The sequence below is a fragment of the Balaenoptera acutorostrata genome, chromosome 10 (genome assembly GCF_949987535.1).
Source record: "Balaenoptera acutorostrata chromosome 10, mBalAcu1.1, whole genome shotgun sequence".
Lineage (NCBI taxonomy): Eukaryota > Metazoa > Chordata > Mammalia > Artiodactyla > Balaenopteridae > Balaenoptera > Balaenoptera acutorostrata.
Genome location: NC_080073.1, coordinates 32,848,380 through 32,867,808, shown reverse-complemented (window position 1 = coordinate 32,867,808; position 19,429 = coordinate 32,848,380). Strand labels below are relative to the sequence as shown.

The following is a 19,429-nucleotide window of genomic DNA, read 5'->3' as shown; positions in this document are numbered from 1 at the left end:
AATAAATTTATTAAAAAAAAAAAAAAGGGTAGCTTTTCCCTGACGACCAAGCCCATTGATGCAGTAAGTCCCTCTTCGGAGTGGATCGACAGTCTGAGAGCCCTGCAGGACACAAAAGAGAGGCAGGGGCAAAGAGGCTGCTGCCCTCAGGCTGGGAGGAAGAGAGATGGGAACAGAGGAGGTGGCGCTCTCTTGATCCATAGAGGGGATGGAAGGGAGGCAGAGAGACAGAGACAGAGTTAGAGATGGAGACAGGGAGACAGAGAGACAGAAAGAGTGTATGAGAGATGGAGAGAGAGGAAGAGGAATGCACAGAGTGAGAGATGGAAACAGAGAGACAGTGACACAAGGAGGGAGCAGAGAGAGTAAGAGATGGAGAGAAAGACGGACCCGGAAAGGTCCAGGTGGAGGCCCTACCTCGGAGTCCTTGGCTGGACTGCTGGCCGGGGGTACTTCCAAGCTGCAGTTCGCTCTCTTGACCGTGAGGTAGAAGGGGTAATCCTTGGCTACCATGGCAGCTGCCGGGCCTGCCCGTTGGGATGTCACCGCTGACCCGATGCGACCACAAAACTCCCAGGCGAAAGGGGGTCCCAGCTCCACGGTGCCGGGCGGCTGCAGCGGCTACACGGAGACTGACAGCCGGCTTCTAGCCTAGCTCGACCTGACTCTGACGCTCCGGCTACAAGGGGGCGGAGCCTAGACCGAGCCCGCCCGCCCGTCTAGGCGGGGGGGGGGGGGGGGGAGTGGGCGGGGCCCCCGACGCGTCCAGGGAGCTCCCAGGTGCCGCCTTGCTGAAGCCCCCTCCCGAGCCGCGGCGGTATACGGCGGCTGGACCCTTCCTCCCGCGGGCCCTCGGCTCGGGGCCACCCAGCCCAGTGGCAGCTCCAGCTGGGCTCCGCGGCACACTTGGGGTGGAAGAGGCGGCGGGTAGAACGGAGGTTGGGGCGAAGCCGGGCGGAGGCAAGCGGCCTTGGGGGAAAGTAAGCGTTTGAAAAACCCACATGAAGAAGCAGTATTCTGTCTTTCCTTATTCCTAGCCAGTCTCTCCCTATACATTTTTTTTTTAAATGAACATCACTGGAGTATAATCTACAAACACTATAAGGCGCCCATTTTAATTGTACAGTTAATTGAGTGTTAACAAATCTAAACACTCGTGTAACCTCCACAATCGGGACACCAAACATTTCCACCACTTCCAAAAAGTTTCCTAGAGCCCTGTCTTCTGCGCCCATTTTTAAGTATGAAGAGGCTGGTGAGAGGCTGCCTGCCACTCAGAAGAGGAATCTGACAGGGTGTGTCAAGGTAAAGCTGTGCAGTGATGAGCCGGCACTGCCACACCTTACTGGAGAAACACACTGCAGGTGCCCAATAGGCAATTATAAGATCATTCCCTGCAACCCTGTCTGGGACAGTAAAAAACAAACCCAAATTGGAAACAACTAACATCCACCAATGGGGAGTGCTTAGGTAAACTCTTATCACTATGGGACACCACTCAGCTGCAGTCAAACAGAAGATGGGTCTGTGGGTGTGCCATGGAAAGCTCTCAAATGTATTAGGTTCAGTTAAAAAATAATTGCAGAGTAAGCACAGTATAATACCAGTTGTGTTAAAAAAAAAAAAAACCACATCTACAAATGGATACCACAGGGCTTCCCTGGTGGCGCAGTGGTTAAGAATCCGCCTGCCAATGCAGGAGACACGGGTTCGAGTCCCGGCCCAGGAAGATCCCACATGCCGCGGAGCAACTAAGCCCGTGCGCCACAACTACTGAGCCTGCGCTCTAGAGCCCGTGAGCCACAACTACTGAGCCTGCGTGCCACAACTACGAAAGCCTGTGCGCCTGGGGCCCATGCTCCGCAACAAGAGAAGCCACCGCAATGAGAAGCCTGCGCACCGCAACGAAGAGTAGCCCCCGCTCGCCGCAACTAGAGAAAAGTCCGTGTGTAGCAACGAAAACCCAATGCAGCCATAAATAAATAAATAAATAAATAAAGTTATTAAAAAAAAAAAAAGAATACCATATATTTTCCCATTTGTGTTAAAAAAAACCCCACATCTACAAATTTCTCTATATTTTCTATAGAGAAATGTAGGTAAATACCATTGAAAACCATCTGGAAGGATCCACAGCAAGTTTTCATAGGGCTGAAAGGAGGCAATCAGTTCCAAGGGAATTAAAAGTAGTGGACAAAGGAGCCTTCACATTATAGCTAATATGTTCTTAAATTTTTTACATGAAAAACATATCCATGTGTTGGGAAATTAGAAATTAATTTTTAAAATATTAAAATGAACATTATCTCAAAAGTTATTTTGTAGACTACAGTGTTGAATTTTTTCCCCCTCCTGTCAAAGTCATGGCCACAGCAGGTGGGGGTCTAGGGAGATGACGTCTTTCCTTTTGACTTCTTAGGTGTGCAGGAGGTAGTGGGAATGGAAATATCTAGTCTCTGTTTCAGTGTTCTCTGCTCCAGCTGAGGCCAGAATCCAGCAGTTCCTACTTTCCAGGCAGGAAACCTCATGCTATACAGCCCTTTCATCCCCGCCTCGGGGGTGAAAACCCACACGCTGGCACTAAATTTGCTGGCTTTCCTGCCCAGCTAGTGTGGACAAACTGCCTTCAGAAGCAGAGAGAATCTGGTCCAGTTCTGCCAGCCTCACTCTTGCCACCCATGTAAAGGAAGCTCCTGAATGAGTGAGTTCCAACTGACAGTGAAGAGAGCACCTGAATTTTTTCCCTCAAATATACAACCTAAAGCAGTGGGAAGGAAGTAGTTGAAAAAGAGGTTTGGGGTAGGAAAGAGTGGCTCAGGACCACTGATTTTTTTCCTACCTGTATTCCTGAACACAACTTTGTCCTTTTAGCCTGAACTGTGCTGATGGAGAGCTTACACAGATGCTCACTGCAAGTCTGGCCAAGCTTGCGGGGGGGAGTGAGGGGAATCCCACCTCCAAGGGCAACCAACCAAAGCAGCCCCTGATTAGCTTTGCCACCAAAGGCCTCTCACCACCTCAACTAGGTGGCTCTGGCCAGTAACAGTCCCTTCATGGACGGGCTTTGATCCCTGCTGGAGCTCACTCGGCCTTGACCTCCAGTTGGGAAGTGTACATCCAGCACTTGGTGAAGAAGAGAGTGACCCTGGTAAACTATGCCAGCCCTGGGACTAGGCTACTCACTGCAGGATTCTCCGGACCAAGCACAAAGTCTGGCATATGTAAGTCCAGTGTAGTAATAAATAAACCCTATGCAAGAGAGGGAACTTTAACCTCACGTACAAATATCATAGAGCAAAGAAGAGTCATGTCGGTTGATGAAAAGGCTGCCATATCCACTTGCTCTTAAAACATTTTTTTTGCCCCCCTTCAAAAGATGGAACCATAAAAATAAGTCAATACACATGGCACAATATATGTGCAGCAAACTTATGTCTTTCCCAGTATGTATGCTAGGCAGAGAGAGAGGAAGAGGAAAAGGAAGAGGAAGAGAGAGAGAGAGAGAGATTGCTAATGGCCAGTAACAATTTAAATTGTGCTGGGGGAAAAAAAAAAGCACAAGCCCCAGATGAGTGCAAAAGGGAAGATGGGAATCTGGAGTTCCTTTGGGTGGTCTGATGCTTCCAAGCCTCTCATAGCTTGAATGTCTCACCACGGTGAATAAGATTCTGATACCTAAAGACATGTATTTTTCATACAATAAGATCTGTAAACTGAAACCTGCAATTTTGGGTATACACAAGCCATATATGTGGTCCTTGAGACATTTAAAGGATTTTCAAGGGTATTTTTGACTCCATGCAATTTCCACTTTCAGAACCTCCCTTGTGTGTGATGCACTACTCCAACATTAGCAGATCTGGGCAATCTGCATAGGATTCCAACCAGGGGTGTCCATGGTCAAAGACTTGGTCAGAAAGCAGGCTGCTCTACAGGAGGGCTCCCAAGCACAGCCCTGAAGCTGGTATCACAGTGGAGAGAAGTCAGTCCAACTCTGCAATGCTGCCGAGCTGAGCAGCCCCAGGAGCCCAGCATTCCCCATCCTGCCTGTGTGTGTGTTTATGGGCTTAAGAACAACACTGCCCTAACAGTCAGCTTCACTCAAAGCAATGGCACAAAGTGCCTTTCAGAACTCGCCTTCGGCACAACTCGTTATGATCCTATAAAACGCTTCACAGCCCGGCAGTGTTTCTCGCTAGCCAGAAGCCTGGAGACTGGAATAAAGAAGCCTGTTCTGCGTTTCCAGGAATGGTGCCAAGAGCAGAGCCTGTGTTCTCGCCTGGGCTGAGCAGGGCTCATTTGTGCTGCTGATGGAGGGGTGGGCTTCCACCCACAAGCCTAGCTCGGGTTGTTAGCTCCTTTTAGACAGACAGCCAGGCATGACTGGGAGACCATCAATCAACTCCTCAAATCCCACTGCCATGACTGTGAGCAGAACAGGCCCAGCATGAGGCTAAAACTTCAGAAATCAAAGTGGTTGTGACAGTCTTCTCAGCCAACGGGACAATGCTTTCTTCTGACAGCAATATACTTAATATCCCCACCCATTCCTGAGTCTCTATGCCAGAAAGGTGTGTGAGGCGCACCTGCTCGAGAAATACGGTTGAGTTTAAAACATGGCCTTTCACCTGTAACCTCTGCTGTGAGGTATGTATTTGCAGAAGGAGTGCAAGTGACAGTAGTTGATACCCTAAAGCCTAGCCTTCAAACGCAATGCACCTCCATCTGCTTCCCTGGCAGCTGGAGCTATCTTGTCTACCCCCTGCTAATCTGACACGGTCATGTAGGTACATGTTGGACATGTGTGTACTAGCCCCCCTCCCCTCTCCTTCTATTTAGGTGACATTCCCAGCTAATGACCAAGCTCCCTTCCCTCTCTGCAACTTCAGTCTTGATGGGAGAGGGGAGTTAAAAGCCTGAAGAAGTTCTGGCAGTGAATTCTGAGAGATCAGGACTGTGGTTTACTGCCAGACAGGTAAAAATGGCACAAATAAAGCACTGACAATACCTAAAATCAACTAAAACTCTCCCTCTGCCTGGGGAGATGTCCACTGGCTCCAGGTTAGATTTATGAAAATATACACCTGGATATTCTACAGCTGGAAGACTTCATTCTTGCCTTCTCTTATAGATCTCATTTTCTGAAACAAGTCTGAAAATCCAGTAAGGTGATAGCATCTCTTTCTCCCAGTATTGAGCTAATCCTGTGACTTATTAGCTATAATCCAAAACCAATCAAGATTTTATGTTTAAAAACAAAGAATGATATGTGTCATGCCCTGATATACCACAGACAGGTACAATCATTATAGCAGTGATTCCCAACTGGGGGCGATTTTGTCCCCTAGGTGACATTTGGCAATGTCTAGACATTTTTGATTGTCACCAGGGGACGGTGCTAGTGGCATCTAACGGGTAGAGGGCCAGGATCCTGGTAAACATCCTATAATGCACAGGACAGCCCCCCACACCAAAGAATTAACAGGTCCAAAATGCTTATAATGCACAGTTGAGAAACCATGCATTAAAGGGTAGAGCTGAAATATGGCATCAGAGCCATGACAATCTGTTGGTTTTGACCTCAAGAATATTTTCGCTTTAGACCTTGATCACTGATTGATGTCAAATGTCAGTTTAGGCATAGTGGAGCAATGAAAAAAATGCTTGAGTGCCAAGAAGCCTCAGAATATTGACATGCCTAGAATCTTTCCTTCATGCCCATACCTGACCCTTAACTGAATAACAGATTTCATAAAGCATGAAAGGACAAGAGAATAAAGAACATGGGAGTAAGTGGGGAGGGGGACAGAAAATCATCTTAAATTGTTTCAGATATGAAAATGTACTTCAAAAGGCCAGTGAAAATGAAAGTTGCAATGACAGATAATACTTTAAGAAGAACTTGGGGAGGGGGAAGAAATGTTTCAAAGCTTGGTTTTTCCCAGGACAAACTTTACCACCATATTTAATTGTTTTGGGGGGCAGAAATGCAAACTCGGTGATGAAATAAAAACCCAAAAGTGTACAGTTTACTGTGTTTTTGATACATAGCATAGCCTGTGCAATCAGAAACCTGTCTTCACTGAAGATTTTGCAATAAGAATCCTGACTTTCTCCAATTTGAGCTGATTACTATCAGCAGGCTTGCTTTGCTTACAGAATTTAAGCCAACCTTTAGAACCTTCTGTACACTTTGAACTTTGTGGGGAGTCTGCATTTGTTTGAGAGTATTTCATATTTTTTGACCAAAAGTTTAATAAATTTGTTATACTCCAAAACTATTTATTCCCTTCAGACTATAGCTAATGTATGCATCACGTACGGTTTTTATACTAACCACTGCATGGAGAAAGTGGAATCTAAAATGTATAAATTCTAGCTTTGGATAGTGGAAGTGTTTTCTCTTCCATCAACTACAAACTCAGCAATCAAAGTGCTATATTTCATCAAACCTAAGATGCCAAAGACTGTAATATGTGCTATTATTTTTATGTACAACCAAGAAAGAAAAAAATGTTGCCAATTAAGTTATAACAGGTGATCAATTGTAAGATACATCCCAATTCCAGAGAAGTTAAAATGTGGGGGAAATGTGCATAACAATGAAATATAGCACTATTCATATCTTCTGGCCAGGATTTGAAAACCTACACATCTATAGAAACATGAGTTGTGTGAATTTAGGGACAATAATTCCAGAGACCACCTGCAGTGAAATCAACTGAGAAGCTTATCAAATCCATATCACTGGGCCCCACTTTGGGTCTGCTGATTTGGAATCTTTAGCAGTGGACTCCAGAAATTTGTATTTTTGATAAACACCCTCAGAGCACATTGTTTGAGTAGTAAAGTGTGAGAATTATCAGCAAGCCCAATAATGAACCTGGGCCCCCGCCCTTCCAGAGACACTGGAACCACAGATCCTCAGGCCAGAGGTGTCCAGTGGTAATTAGCCCATTGGTTGTAGCATCACAATCTAGACTAGGCACAGAGAGCTGCTTATTTGCTCAGGCAGTACTAAGGAACTATTACATGCTGGACAGCCTGCTAAAAACATATGGGTGCATCAGGGATACAATGAAAAATAATGCAAGCCCACATTCCCAGTAAACTACCAACTAAGCCACCCACAAGGAGATGTGTTCTGGCTCTTGGGACTTTGATTTACAATCTGGTATCCAAAGTTCCAATTAAAAACATGCTTATCTTCATAGCCAGGGGGCATGACTGCATTTAAGTTTTTAAAAAATTAGCTCCAGCAGTAGAGAATGGGAGGAGGGCGGTTGGCTTGAGATGTTTTCTTGAAAAATACCTGGGGCTTTGGTGGGGGTGGGGAGGGGAGGGTGGCGTGAGCAGAAGACCTTAATTACAGAACGAGTTCAACCAGCACAAACAGACTCTGGGACTCCTGGCAAGCCTGTGTCTCACTCATCTGGTGGGAGCGGAAGTCGGCTGGTGTGTGGTAGAGAGCAGCCAATTAGCTGAAAGTGTTCCTTGTGCTGTGGGCATCCCATAATACTACAGGGGGGTGGAGGGTGTTGGTTAAGTGAGCTGAGTTACAGGAGCTTCTGCTGTGTCTGAATTTTTCCATCTCACATCCAAAAGCAAGCTCAGCAAACAAAGGTCTCAGATGCCTGCAATTCTGACTGAACCAAAAGCCTTGGCAACGGAAGGCTGAAGAAAAGCACCAGCCTCTAGTTCACCAACTTTTATTACTGTATGATCATTTAGTTCTTTGGCATGACAAGAACCATCAACCAGATGGCTTCCTGGCTAATTCCTCTCCCCCAAGACTGTCCTCAATCCGCAGGCAAGGGGAACCCTTACTTTGTACCCTCACAGTGCCGAGTACCTGTCTCTCCCTAATAATACTCATCCCGCTCATAATGACTGACTCAGTGTGTCTCCACCTACAAGGATCTCCATCACCACAGTGGCTCAGCTCCTTCTATCATGCTGGCGCATGGTACAAGGATCCATATTTGTTGAAATAAAAATTAAATTGAAATGGCACTAATCAAAGAACATGTCATAGAGGAGGTAAATTCAGAGAATTTTTGCAACGAGGAACATCATCTATTTAAAGTTTCTGAGATGGGACCAAGAAAGTAAATGCAGAATACCACAGTGGGCTGTTAAAAGAAATCTTGAAAAGGAGACATGAGTCCTTTAATAAGCTTCTCGAAGAGTCCCAAACTCACGGAAACCACTTTTAGAGATGGCTCCTGCAGTGTAAGGCTATGGGGCCCTGTTGGATATTACTGAGAGTTTTCGGTTTCCTCCAGCTTTTGACACACACTCAGCAACTTACCCTCATTTCTGAACAAGGTAGACTTGCTAGGGAGATTGAAACTCTTGGTGGCAAAGAGATGTCAAACAGTTTGTTTTCAAAGACTCCCTGTAACAAGCTCATCTTCCTTTTTCCTTCCCTCTAGAGGCACTGTCTTCCTTTTCCTTCTCTAGGTTTTTGATTCCAGGTTAAACTCTGTAATTTTTTTTTTTTTCTTTTCCATTTGCCATGCTCATACCTAGTGCTAATAATATAGAAACTTCGTTCTCTTGAGCTGGGCCCTGGGTGGCTGACTTTTAAGGAGAAGGGGAGATTTTGCCTGGTGTTTCTGCAAGATCAAACATGGTGCTGGTCTACTGTTGCCAGGTTGATGTGAAATTATGGACTCAAAAACTTTTTATCCAAGGAAGCCAATGGGAGAGGAAGGAAACTTCTCTGCTGGCTGCTCCACCAAGGGAAGGTCATGCTCTCCCCATCTGGGCCTCCTCACCTGGAGTCTTACAAGAGATGCTTTGAGAGCCCATTCTGGTTTCGACACAGTACGTGGTGAACAAAACTCATCTGTTAGGGAGTGGGAGGAAGGGAGGGAAGAAGGTAAGAGAGAATTAAAATTGTAAAGCCAACATCATGTGGCTTCCTCCTTGAACTTTAATAACCCAGTGCTGCCTGCAGGCTCAGAAAAACCACATGCAATGGGTAGGTACAAGGATTGCTCTGGTGCCAGGAAAATGCAGTAAGACATAACTTTTATAAGGTAAGCAATGAATAAATGCCCTGCAGGAACAAAACAGCTTTTAAAGTCTCTGAAGTTGGCAGCCAGATGCCTGAAACCTTGGTTCAGTGTATCCAAAATGCACAACAGATAAGACCACCTTTAAGATGAAGTCATCTTCCAGGGGAAACAATAGGTGGGGAGGCTGAGTTTTTATGATTCAGAGCAGCAGGGGAATTTGATCTGTATTTTCTTTGCCACAGCAAGACCCATTTTAATGCATGTTAGAGGTTTTCCACAAGTTGGGCAAATTTTCTAGAATGTTTTTAAAGGGAAAACATTCTACAGCCTGCCTTGGTTTCTGAAAGAGCTATCTTTCTCCCTGGGTTAGGGGTGATCTTTTTTTTGTCTCATGGCATTATCGAGAAGATCTGAAACTACGACTCTTCATCTGGATTCTGCTGTTGTTAGAAAAGGCAGTTTGGGGTGTCTCATTACACTTCACCCTCAGAAATGTTAAAGGAAGTGCCTGTCACCAACAGTCAAAAATAAAAATGAAAATGATGCTGGCAGAGCTCAAAAACCAAAGGGATCAGCATTTTGCTTCAGTTTCCTGTTCATAAAACTTTATAAAAACAACCCACCCATTAAAGAAAAAAGCCCACAACAATAGCTCATTATTCTTTTCCTAAACGCTTGCCTCATGCCACTCTGAAATTAGGTGCCATCACGTTTCCTGAGTTATGGGCTCCAAACACCACATCCCTTTCCTCCCTTCCTTGCCCCCACCCCACCTGGCATCATTCCTGAATTTAGACACTTCTCCAGTTTACGAGCTCAGCAGAGAGAGGCCAGTGTTCCCCTCCTACCTGCCCAGAGGAGGCCAAGCATCTGCCCCAGCTGGAAGCAGGAATAACAGAGGCTTCCTTCCCCCAAATTAATTTTCATTTCCTAGAGAAACTTTTAACATGGAAAGTGCAAAATTTCAAAGTGAAGGAAAAAAATTCCTACCGACTGCTCCAGTAAACTGATCATTACAAATGCATTGCCTTGTGACATTAATTTTTGAAGAATAAGATATTTCCCTTCCACTCTCGTTCTACAGTAAAACTTTATGGAATATTCAACACCCCATCCTTCAGTTCCCGGGAGAACACAGGAGAATACAAGCTCTAGAGTAAGAGGCCTGAATGCAAATACCAAGGTTTCCGCTTGCTGACGATATGACTTTGGACACTTTATGTAACCATGCCAAACCTCAGTTTAATTGGCTGTAAAATGGGGATATGAGAGTTTCAAGGCTTTAATGAGATAAAACATATGAACAGTTTAATGAGATGATGCATGTGTCAGCAATCTAGGCACAAGGTAAGCACATAATCCATAGTTATTAACCTTTCTGGTATACAAATCATCTTACTCCCTCTTTTCTCAATGAAACAGAGAGGAAAAGATGGAATTTGGGGATCTTTTCCACCCTCCTTGCCTCCAAAGGGGTTAATTCTTTAATTTAAACCAGGATTTCAAATACCGATTTAACTATTGGACATGTATGAAAGAAGTGGCACAGTGAAGAGTGAACTGACCTAAATTTGAAGACACGGGATCCAATCCTGGTTCTACCACTAAATTTGCTGTGTGACCTTGGGCAAGTCTATTAAACTCTTTGAGGTGCAGTTTCTTGAACTGTAAAATAAGGCAATTTCAAAATAAATGCTCGGGGCTTCCCCAGTGGCGCAGTGGTTAAGAATCCGCCTGCCAATACAGGGAACATGGGTTCGAGCCCTGGTCCAGGAGGACCCCACATGCCGCGGAGCAACTAAGCCCGTGCACCACAACTACTGAGACTGCATTCTAGAGCCCGCAAGCCACAACTGCTGAGCCCGTGTGCCACAACTACTGAAGCCCACGTGCCCAGAGCCCGTGCTCTGCAACAAGAGAAGCCACCGCAATGAGAAGCCCGTGCACCGCAATGAAGAGTAGCCCCCACTAACCGCAACTAGAGAAAGCCCGCGTGCAGCAACGAAGACCTAACGCAGCCATAAATAAATAAATAAGAATAAAATAGAAATAAATGCTCATCTTCCGTGATCCTATAAAACAACAAAGACTGAACTGTATATGAAGTATTGTCTCAAATTTATGCCATTTTATTTCAGGGAAGAATATAAAAATGATAATATAACTTACTGATGAAAGCATCCTTGTCTAAATGTATTTATTTATTTATTTTTTGGCTGCGTTGGGTCTTCATTGCTGTGCTCGCGGGCTTTCTCTTGTTGCAGCGAGCAGGGGCTACTCTTTGTTGTGGTGCGTGGGCTCTAGGCATGTGGGCTTTAGTAGTTGTGGCACGCGGGCTCAGTAGTTGTGGCGCATGGGCTTAGTTGCTCTGTGGCATGTGCGATCTTCCCGGACGAGGGCTCGAACCCATGTCCCCTGCACTGGCAGGTGGATTCTTAACCACTGCGCCACCAGTGAAGTCCCAGCATCCTTTTCTAAAATCAGCATGTTTGGTGCAGGCAGCCCACATTTTGGGTTAGTTCAGTATGGTAATTTTTGGGGGGGCCATACCACACAGCATGTGGGATCTTAGCTCCCCTACCAGGGATCGAACCCATGCCCCCTGCATTGGAGGCATGGAGTCTTAACCACTGGACCACGAGGGAAGTCCCCAGTATGGTAATATTTTATAAGGGCTCATTAGAAAGTTAACTCAATGTCCTCATTTGTCAGGAAATGCAATGAGGAATATAGTTTTTTTTTAAAATTATTAAATGGCCAAGGAAACAAGGTTGAAACAGAGGTTAGATCAACTATGAGCAAAGAAACTGAAAGGAAGATGGAGCTAGTCTACAAATGGGATGGAACTGGCCTAAAATATACCACTGTCACTTAAAAATAGGTACTTGGCTGCATGGTGCCTATGTTATCTGTATGACAACATTTGGTTCCTACTGTGTCCTCTTCCTACAGGCCTGTTATGACTATGAGAGCTGTCCCTTCAGTGACCAAGTCTTGCTGCCTTGTGGATTTTCCCCAGTCATAACTTCCTCTCTGCCCTTCGGGTAGGCTGTTTACGTCTAAGTAGCAGGACCTCGGCCAGCTCTGTTCTGGATGCAACACACAGATGGCTGCTGGCATGATGCTGAGGACCAGAGGCTTCTCAAGGCTGAGAGCTCTGTGCACCACTGGCCAAACTTCTGATGCAAAATATTCTCATTGATGTCACACATTTATAAAAAATCAGAACTAAAGACGAAGATACATTGCAGCAACTTTTAAACAGTGCCCTATAAATAACAAATGGAACTAGAATTACTCAACACATCATAAGCTTCATTATTCTTGAACATCTGTGTCTCTCACTTGACTGTGAGCTCCATACAGGCAAGAAATGACTCTCTTGTTCAGCATTGTATCTCCAGTGCCAAAAGATGCCTAGCAAGTGACAGGAGCTCGACAAACGACCACCATAGCTGATGCTGTCTAGTGGTTGGCTCTCTGCCAGGCACCGTCCTTTGACTTTCCATGATGTATCTCAGGTAATCCTCACAATAATCCAATCCAACTGAGGCGCAGGGAGTTCAACTATTGATAACTTGCCCAAAGTCACAGAGCTGGTAAGTGCCAGAGCTGGGTTCAAATGCAAGTACTTTGCTTCCAGAACCTGCAGTTCCACATATGAAGTGGAACATTAATTATCTGCAGACCATTTGCAACTTAGCAGGTGTCTTGATACAGAAAATGATGCTACTAAGGGTCAAGGATATGAGCCTATATGATATGATTAAAAGAACATCAAATAAGAGTCAGGAGACCTGGGTTCAGATCTTAGCCTTGGACTCCTACACTGAGTTTAATCAATTGTGGTGACTTCTTTGCTCACTAGTTTCCCCTGCTGGTCAAAAATGGGTTAAATGGTCAATCAGGTCCCTGATGCTTATAAATCCTAAGTGCTAGAGTCATCTTAGATGTAATCTTTTTACATCCAGACAACTGTAGGTCACACAAGTGTGTTCCTGCATCTTCCAACAAGGGAGAACCACCAAAATATCTAAAACAATCAAGCAAGTTAATCTCTCACGGCCTCAGTGCCCTGATCTGCAATTAGAACATAATAGTACCCACTGCAAAGGGTGGAGGTGAAGATTAGAGAGAAGGCAGGTAAGGGGTTCACATATAGTAGTAATTTCATAAACAGTAGCTAGGTTTATTACAGTCCCAAAGAGAGCTGGGAGGTAAGTCTGGAGGAAGAAAGAATCTCCTCAAAGCCCAGGAACCAACCAACCAATGGAAAAGACCATGATGAAACAAAGATGTTTAAATCATTTCTAAGAGCAGAGTACACATTTGCCACATCCCCAGAGCAAAAATTCTGTATTGGATGCTCTTTCCAAAAATGGAGTAAGGCAGGGCTTCCCTGGTGGCGCAGTGGTTGAGAATCTGCCTGCCAATGCAGGGGACACGGGTTCGAGCCCTGGTCTGGGAAGATCCCACATGCCGTGGAGCAACTAGGCCCATGAGCCACAATTACTGAGCCTGCGCGTCTGGAGCCTGTGCTCCGCAACAAGAGAGGCCGCGATAATGAGAGGCCCGCGCACCGTGATGAAGAGTGGCCCCTACTTGCCACAACTAGAGAAAGCCCTTGCACAGAAACGAAGACCCAACACAGCCATTAAATAAATAAATAAATAAAATTAAAAAAAAAAAAATGGAGTAAGGTGGACAGGTTTGAGTTAACTTGGGATAGAACAAAAAGGATCCATTGTGATTGGGGGTATTGACATGTGAATGCTGAAATGCTAGAAAATAATGTTAGGTTGCCATTAGCTCTATTGCCAGGCCCGTGACAAGCACGTGCCATGCATTACCTTACTGAATCCTCACAACTTGCTGAAGAGGGTGCTTCCCCTGTTTTATAGATGAGGGCATAGAGGCTCAGAAAGGTTAAGTAACTTGCTCAAGGTCACACAGCTACTAAATAGCCACACCATAATTTAGTCTGCCCAGAACACTGATGGTCTTAACCACACAGCTGCATCCCCTCCTCAGTGTACCCAGATTCACAGGTCAGCGGTCTTTGTCCACAACATGGACAGGTGGCTTTATAGGCAGGACATGTGTGTGGGCTCAAGTGGCCTTGGGTTTCAGTCACTGTTTACCCACCGACTCCCGGCAGCTATGGACAAATCGTTTAACTTTTCTGGATCCTGTTTTGATCAAACAGAATATACTGGATTTGAGCTTTTCAATCCAAATTGTGTGGACCATTAACCACTTACATTTTATACCCAGGAGGTTAGGGATAAAAGAGCCAAGATGTGAGCTGACCCTCTGTGCTGGTATCCTGGTTGGGGGAAGGAGTGGGATACATTTGTTAGCAAACACAGAACTGGGTGACTCTTCAATTTTCTTTCATGTTGAAAATTCAGAAATTCTACAGAATATTAAATGATAAGGAAAGAGAAAGAGAACCATGGGGGCGGTAGCGGGGGTGGGGGGGTTCACCTTGAAGCTGTGTTTGCACAGCAACCAGTGTACATACCTAGCCTGTAAGCTTATTTGGGGTGCTTTGGGGTGGAGGGAGCTGTGGACATCATGGGGATGGAAGTTAAATCTCTCCTCTTGAAACGACCACTATAGCACACAGCAAGCACTCCACAGATGCTGGTAGACTGAGTTTAAAGGAAAACAGACCTGGATCAAATTGATAGAAGTTGAGCTGCTGCAGAAGATGTATGACTATGTCAAAAATGCTAACAATGTCTTTCTTTGGTTCTCAGGCACCCACTCCCCATAAGCCATTTTCAATCTCAAGATCAATGCTTTTTCATGTGAATGAGCCCACATTTTCCAGCAGGATAACCACAGGTAAACCTTCCCGGCCTCCATCCCACACGCTTGGAATCTGAACAAAGGTGAGCTGAGCTGTCTGGGAGCTAAAGAGTTCTTGTTTTCATTTGTATCCTTGCCCAGGGTAGTGACAAATATTGTTTCATGAGTTTCCAGCTTAACTTTAGAGCTCAAAGGATAAAGTGCTTCCACAAGAAAGAAAGAGAAGAGAACAACAAAAAATTTATCTATCTATATATATATATATATATATATATATTTTTTTTTTTTTTTTTTTTTCATTCAAATAGAAGAGTCTTTTCTTCCCAGGAAAGATGACAGTGTGCTACAACCTTGGCCAGACCTGCCAAAGTCTCCATCTGGTGATATTAGGGGTAACGAAAACCTCAAGGAGTCCTTTCAGTATTTTTATTCTAAAAACAGGATTTCAGAGTAATTCAGGTCTTCTGACTCCCAGCTCATGTGTCTTTCATGAAATTAGGTTGCCTCATGAGCCATGTTCCCATGCCACAAAAAAGGCTGGCACATAATTAATGCTCCGTAAATATTTGTTGAATAAATTAAGGAACAAAAGAAAGAAAAAGGTTCAGAAGATAGATACCAAAGGCTATTAACATGAGTGGATCGATTGGCTGACATTTAAAAAGTTTTGTGTATCTTTGAACTCATGTCCAGAATAGCGCCTCCCTCCTCCTTGGCAGCCTTTTCAAATATCACCTATTATACAACTCCTCGATCAAGTTTTTCTTTTGAGAAATCTTCCCAGATCAACCCAGCCCACAGAAGATGGCTTCTTCTCTTGAGTTCAACCACTCTTATTACTACCATGCATTAACCATGTTCTGCCAGGTGCCAATTTTTGAAATTACTTACCAGTCTACAGCCATGTAACTTTTCCGATTATCTTCCTACCTAGAACTCCTGGAGGGCAGGGCCTGTCCACACCTACCTCTGGAACTGCTCTTAGGGCACTGGAACAAAGACAGAATGACTTCCAGAGCAATGACTAACTACATCTGGAGTATTTTTAAGCTAATATAATCACTTATTTTATATTCAACTTCTTCCAACTACTATAATGGTCAGTAGAATCTTTGGGCTGCTTGTTCCCCTACTGCCAGGAGAGGCCAGTAACCATTGGTATCTGATCAATTGCACAAGACTCTACACAGGGAAGGACTGTAATGATGTGTTGTCCCCTCAAAACACCCCATTAAAATTAAGTGAGATACTTATCAAACCTCCAGATCTATGCACCAGTTTACAGGAAACAGGAGGATAGAGGGAAAAGTTAAGACACACCATGAGAAAGCAATCCCAGAATCCAGGATAGAAGACAGTCCACAAGACAAATGACCTGGATTCTTCAACAAATCAATAGCATAGGGGAAAAGAGAGGGAGGGGGAAGTTTTTACAGAATATCAACCATAAGAAATGGGTGGAACATGTTGGGATCCTGATTCAAACAGGCCAACTGAACAAGGACCTGTTTGAGACAAATTAACAAGAATTCCTTAGTATCACCTAAGATGAAGCCCCAAAGACAAATTTAAATTTGGAGAAATTGAGTTTGGATTTAATATTTGATATTAAGGAATTCTTGTTAGTCTTGTTAAGTGTGATAAGGTGTGGTGGTTATGTAAAAAAATAAAATGTCCTCATCAGGTAGAGCTGTATACCGAAATCCTGATGAGTGAAGTGATACGATGACTGAGGTTTGCTTAAAGTATTTCTAAAAACACAGGGAAGAGGTTAACCATTGTGGATGCTGGATGTCGGGTGAATGGAGGTACTAACTATACTGTTCTCTCTATTTTTACAAAGTGGGCAGATCACAAGGTATCATGTTTAACATACTAAATTGCCCAACTTATAAAATTATAGTTTCCAGTGCAGGTAAGAGTAGAGTGAAAATGGCACACTTAGAATTGTGTTTTTGTTTGTTTTTTGTTTTTTTGGCTGCACCATGCAGCATGTGGGATCTTAGTTCTCTGATGTGGGATTTTAGTTCCCTGACCAGCATTCGAACCCGTGCCCCCTGCATTGGGAGTGTGGAGTCTTAACCCCTAGACCACCAGGGAAGTCCTTAGATCTTTTTTTTAATTAATTAATTAATTAATTAATTAATTTATTTATTTTTGGCTGTGTTGGGTCTTCGCTGCTGCTAGCAGGCTTTCTCTAGTTGCGGCAAGCGGGGGCTACTCTTCGTTGCTGTGCGAGGGCTTCTCATTGGGGTGGCTTCTCTTGTTGCAGAGCACGGCTCTAGGCATGTGGGCTTCAGTAGTTGTGGCATGTGGGCTCAGCAGTTGTGGCTTACGGGCTTTAGAGCACAGGCTCAGTATTTGTGGCGCACAGGCTTAGTTGCTCCGCGGCATGTGGGATCTTCCTGGACCAGGGATCAAATCCATGTTCCCTGCAGTGGCAGGCGGATTCTTAACCACTGCGCCACCAGGGAAGTCCCCCCCTTTTTTTTTGGCCATGCCACGTGGCATAGAATTGTTGATGACAGTAAAAAACAACAGGGATATCAAGAAATGTCAATAGATACCAAGAACAGTATAAATATGCAAATATCTTGGCCTAATAGTCCATGTGTGTGAATTTACCAAAAGAAAATAATCCAAAAGAAAACATTGTTAGTGCATTGTCATTTAATAGTGATGAATTAGAAATAATAATAGACTAGCTACTAAATATGGAGAATACTCTATGTGCCAGGAGCTATGTTTAAGTGCTTCAGATATATTATTTTCCTTTAAACAATCCTTTGAGGAAAGTATCATTGTTCTCCCAGCAAGATGGTTAAGCTGGGAAGTGGCAGAGCAAGAAATCCGGGTCAGGCTAGCTCTGGGGCCCACGTTTTCCAACTCTGCACTAATTTGCCCTGGAATCCAAGTGTCAGACAACAGGGGATATTTAAGTAAATTATAGAACATCCACTGGATGACACTGTGTAAACATTAACAAGTATACTTGTGAAGTCAACATGAAAAATGCTAAGTTAAAAAAAAGCAGGATGAGGAATTCCCTGGTGGTCCAGTGGTTAGGACTCCATGTTCTCACTGCAAAGGGCCAGGGTTCGATCCCTGGTAGGGAAACTAAAATTCCGCAAGCTGCACGGCACGGACCACAAAAAAAAAAAAAAGCAGGATGAAAACTATTTATTAGGGCACCTACGCAATATGTACAAACGTGGAAAAGCTTGGCAGGGAAAATACATAAAATGAAAATGGTTGTATCAGAAGGGAGGTTTCCTAATTATGGGTCATTTGGTTATGTTATTTTTATAATGAAAAAATGAAAGGGGAGGTCATTGAATTGAGGTGTCCAACACTGCAGATGGAACTGAGGCATTTTGGTAGTGGTGTTTCCATAAACATTGTAAACCATCAGCTTCTTGATATAAGTTTTTCTTCTTCTTCTTTGGAAGTCTTCCAAAACTAAAGGAAGAAATATTCCTCTTCTCCTCCCCCAAACATCTTTCCAAAGACCTCTGCTAGGAATTCACCTACTTTGATCAGGAAGCAAGAATTATTCCACGGTTTCCTCTTGCAGTAGATGCCGAGTGAAATGTTACCCTATAAGATGGATGTCTAAACAGACCACAAGAGAAAACCAGACAATGGCTTAAACGAATCTACAAAGGATGTTTTATGATTGAGGTGCCCTCTGAGTCTTGTGAAATTCTCTCACAGGTCGTTTGTTATTAGCAAGACTGAGAAAAGCACCAGAAAGCAGGAGATCCAGTTCTCCATCTTAGCACAGTCCAGCCCAGGCACATCCTCAAAGTCCCACCCCACAGCTCAGCATCCCAGATCTACTCTCCTTCTCCTCCCCCTCACCTTCCCTGAACAGACACATTTGCTCAGTTCCCAGAGACAAGCGCACTGAGAGATTATGAACACGGAAGTGCTTTGGAATCTATAAAATGCTCTACAGATGGGAGGTTATCCTGATTAAAAACCTGATCCATGTTCTTGTGTGTTTCTTTCGCCATCAGTGAATTCCAGAGATGTTCCTTGGGGAGGGGAAAAAACAACTAACTAGATCCCGTGTTCTTTCAACTGCCAGAACCAGGTTGCCATAAATAATCAACTTTTTATGACAAAGCTTCTGCAACTGCCATGGGGACCATTATCACCTGAAAAAGGCACTAATCTGTGAGCCAAGTCACGTGACCATCTGTGAGTCTAAGTGGTGTTCGTCAGTACCTGTCACCAAGATAACAGCTTAATCTTAAATGGAAGAGGCAAGAATATTTCAGAGAAAGCCCTGCAAGAGATTCCCCATAAAAGAGCTAACCAAAGAGAAAAGATCTTGGGGAAAAGAATGAAAACAACGAGTCAGACAGCCAGCTGGAAGAGAAAACTGCACTAAAGGCACCGGCCCTTCAGGGAGTTAGTGCAACTTTTGTTGAAGATTATGGAAAAGCTACTGTTTCAAAGCCTCTGGACATCAGAGGAAAAAACACAAAAGAGAGTTTGCCGAACAGAGAGCTTTAAACAATTCAAGTTCACACAAACAGAATTCCAGGAATTAGGAAGAGAGGAAATTGCAAGGTGCTTTGCAAACA

At 44.2% G+C, this 19,429-nt stretch overlaps 1 protein-coding gene across 5 annotated transcripts in view; it reads right to left on the bottom strand.

Moving 5' to 3' along the window:
* Window positions 1-19,429, bottom strand: part of ARHGEF3 (Rho guanine nucleotide exchange factor 3) — a 309,968-nt gene that overhangs the window by 66,674 nt on the left and 223,865 nt on the right. The window contains exon 1 of one of the 5 annotated variants that reach the window (XM_007192290.2): window positions 418-649. The exons of the other annotated variants lie outside the window; for them this stretch is intronic. Within the exon in view, the coding sequence (XP_007192352.1) occupies window positions 418-513 (96 nt within the window). The 5' untranslated portion in view covers window positions 514-649. Of the gene's footprint in view, window positions 1-417; window positions 650-19,429 lie in introns of those variants that run through there. 5 annotated transcript variants of the gene reach the window in all.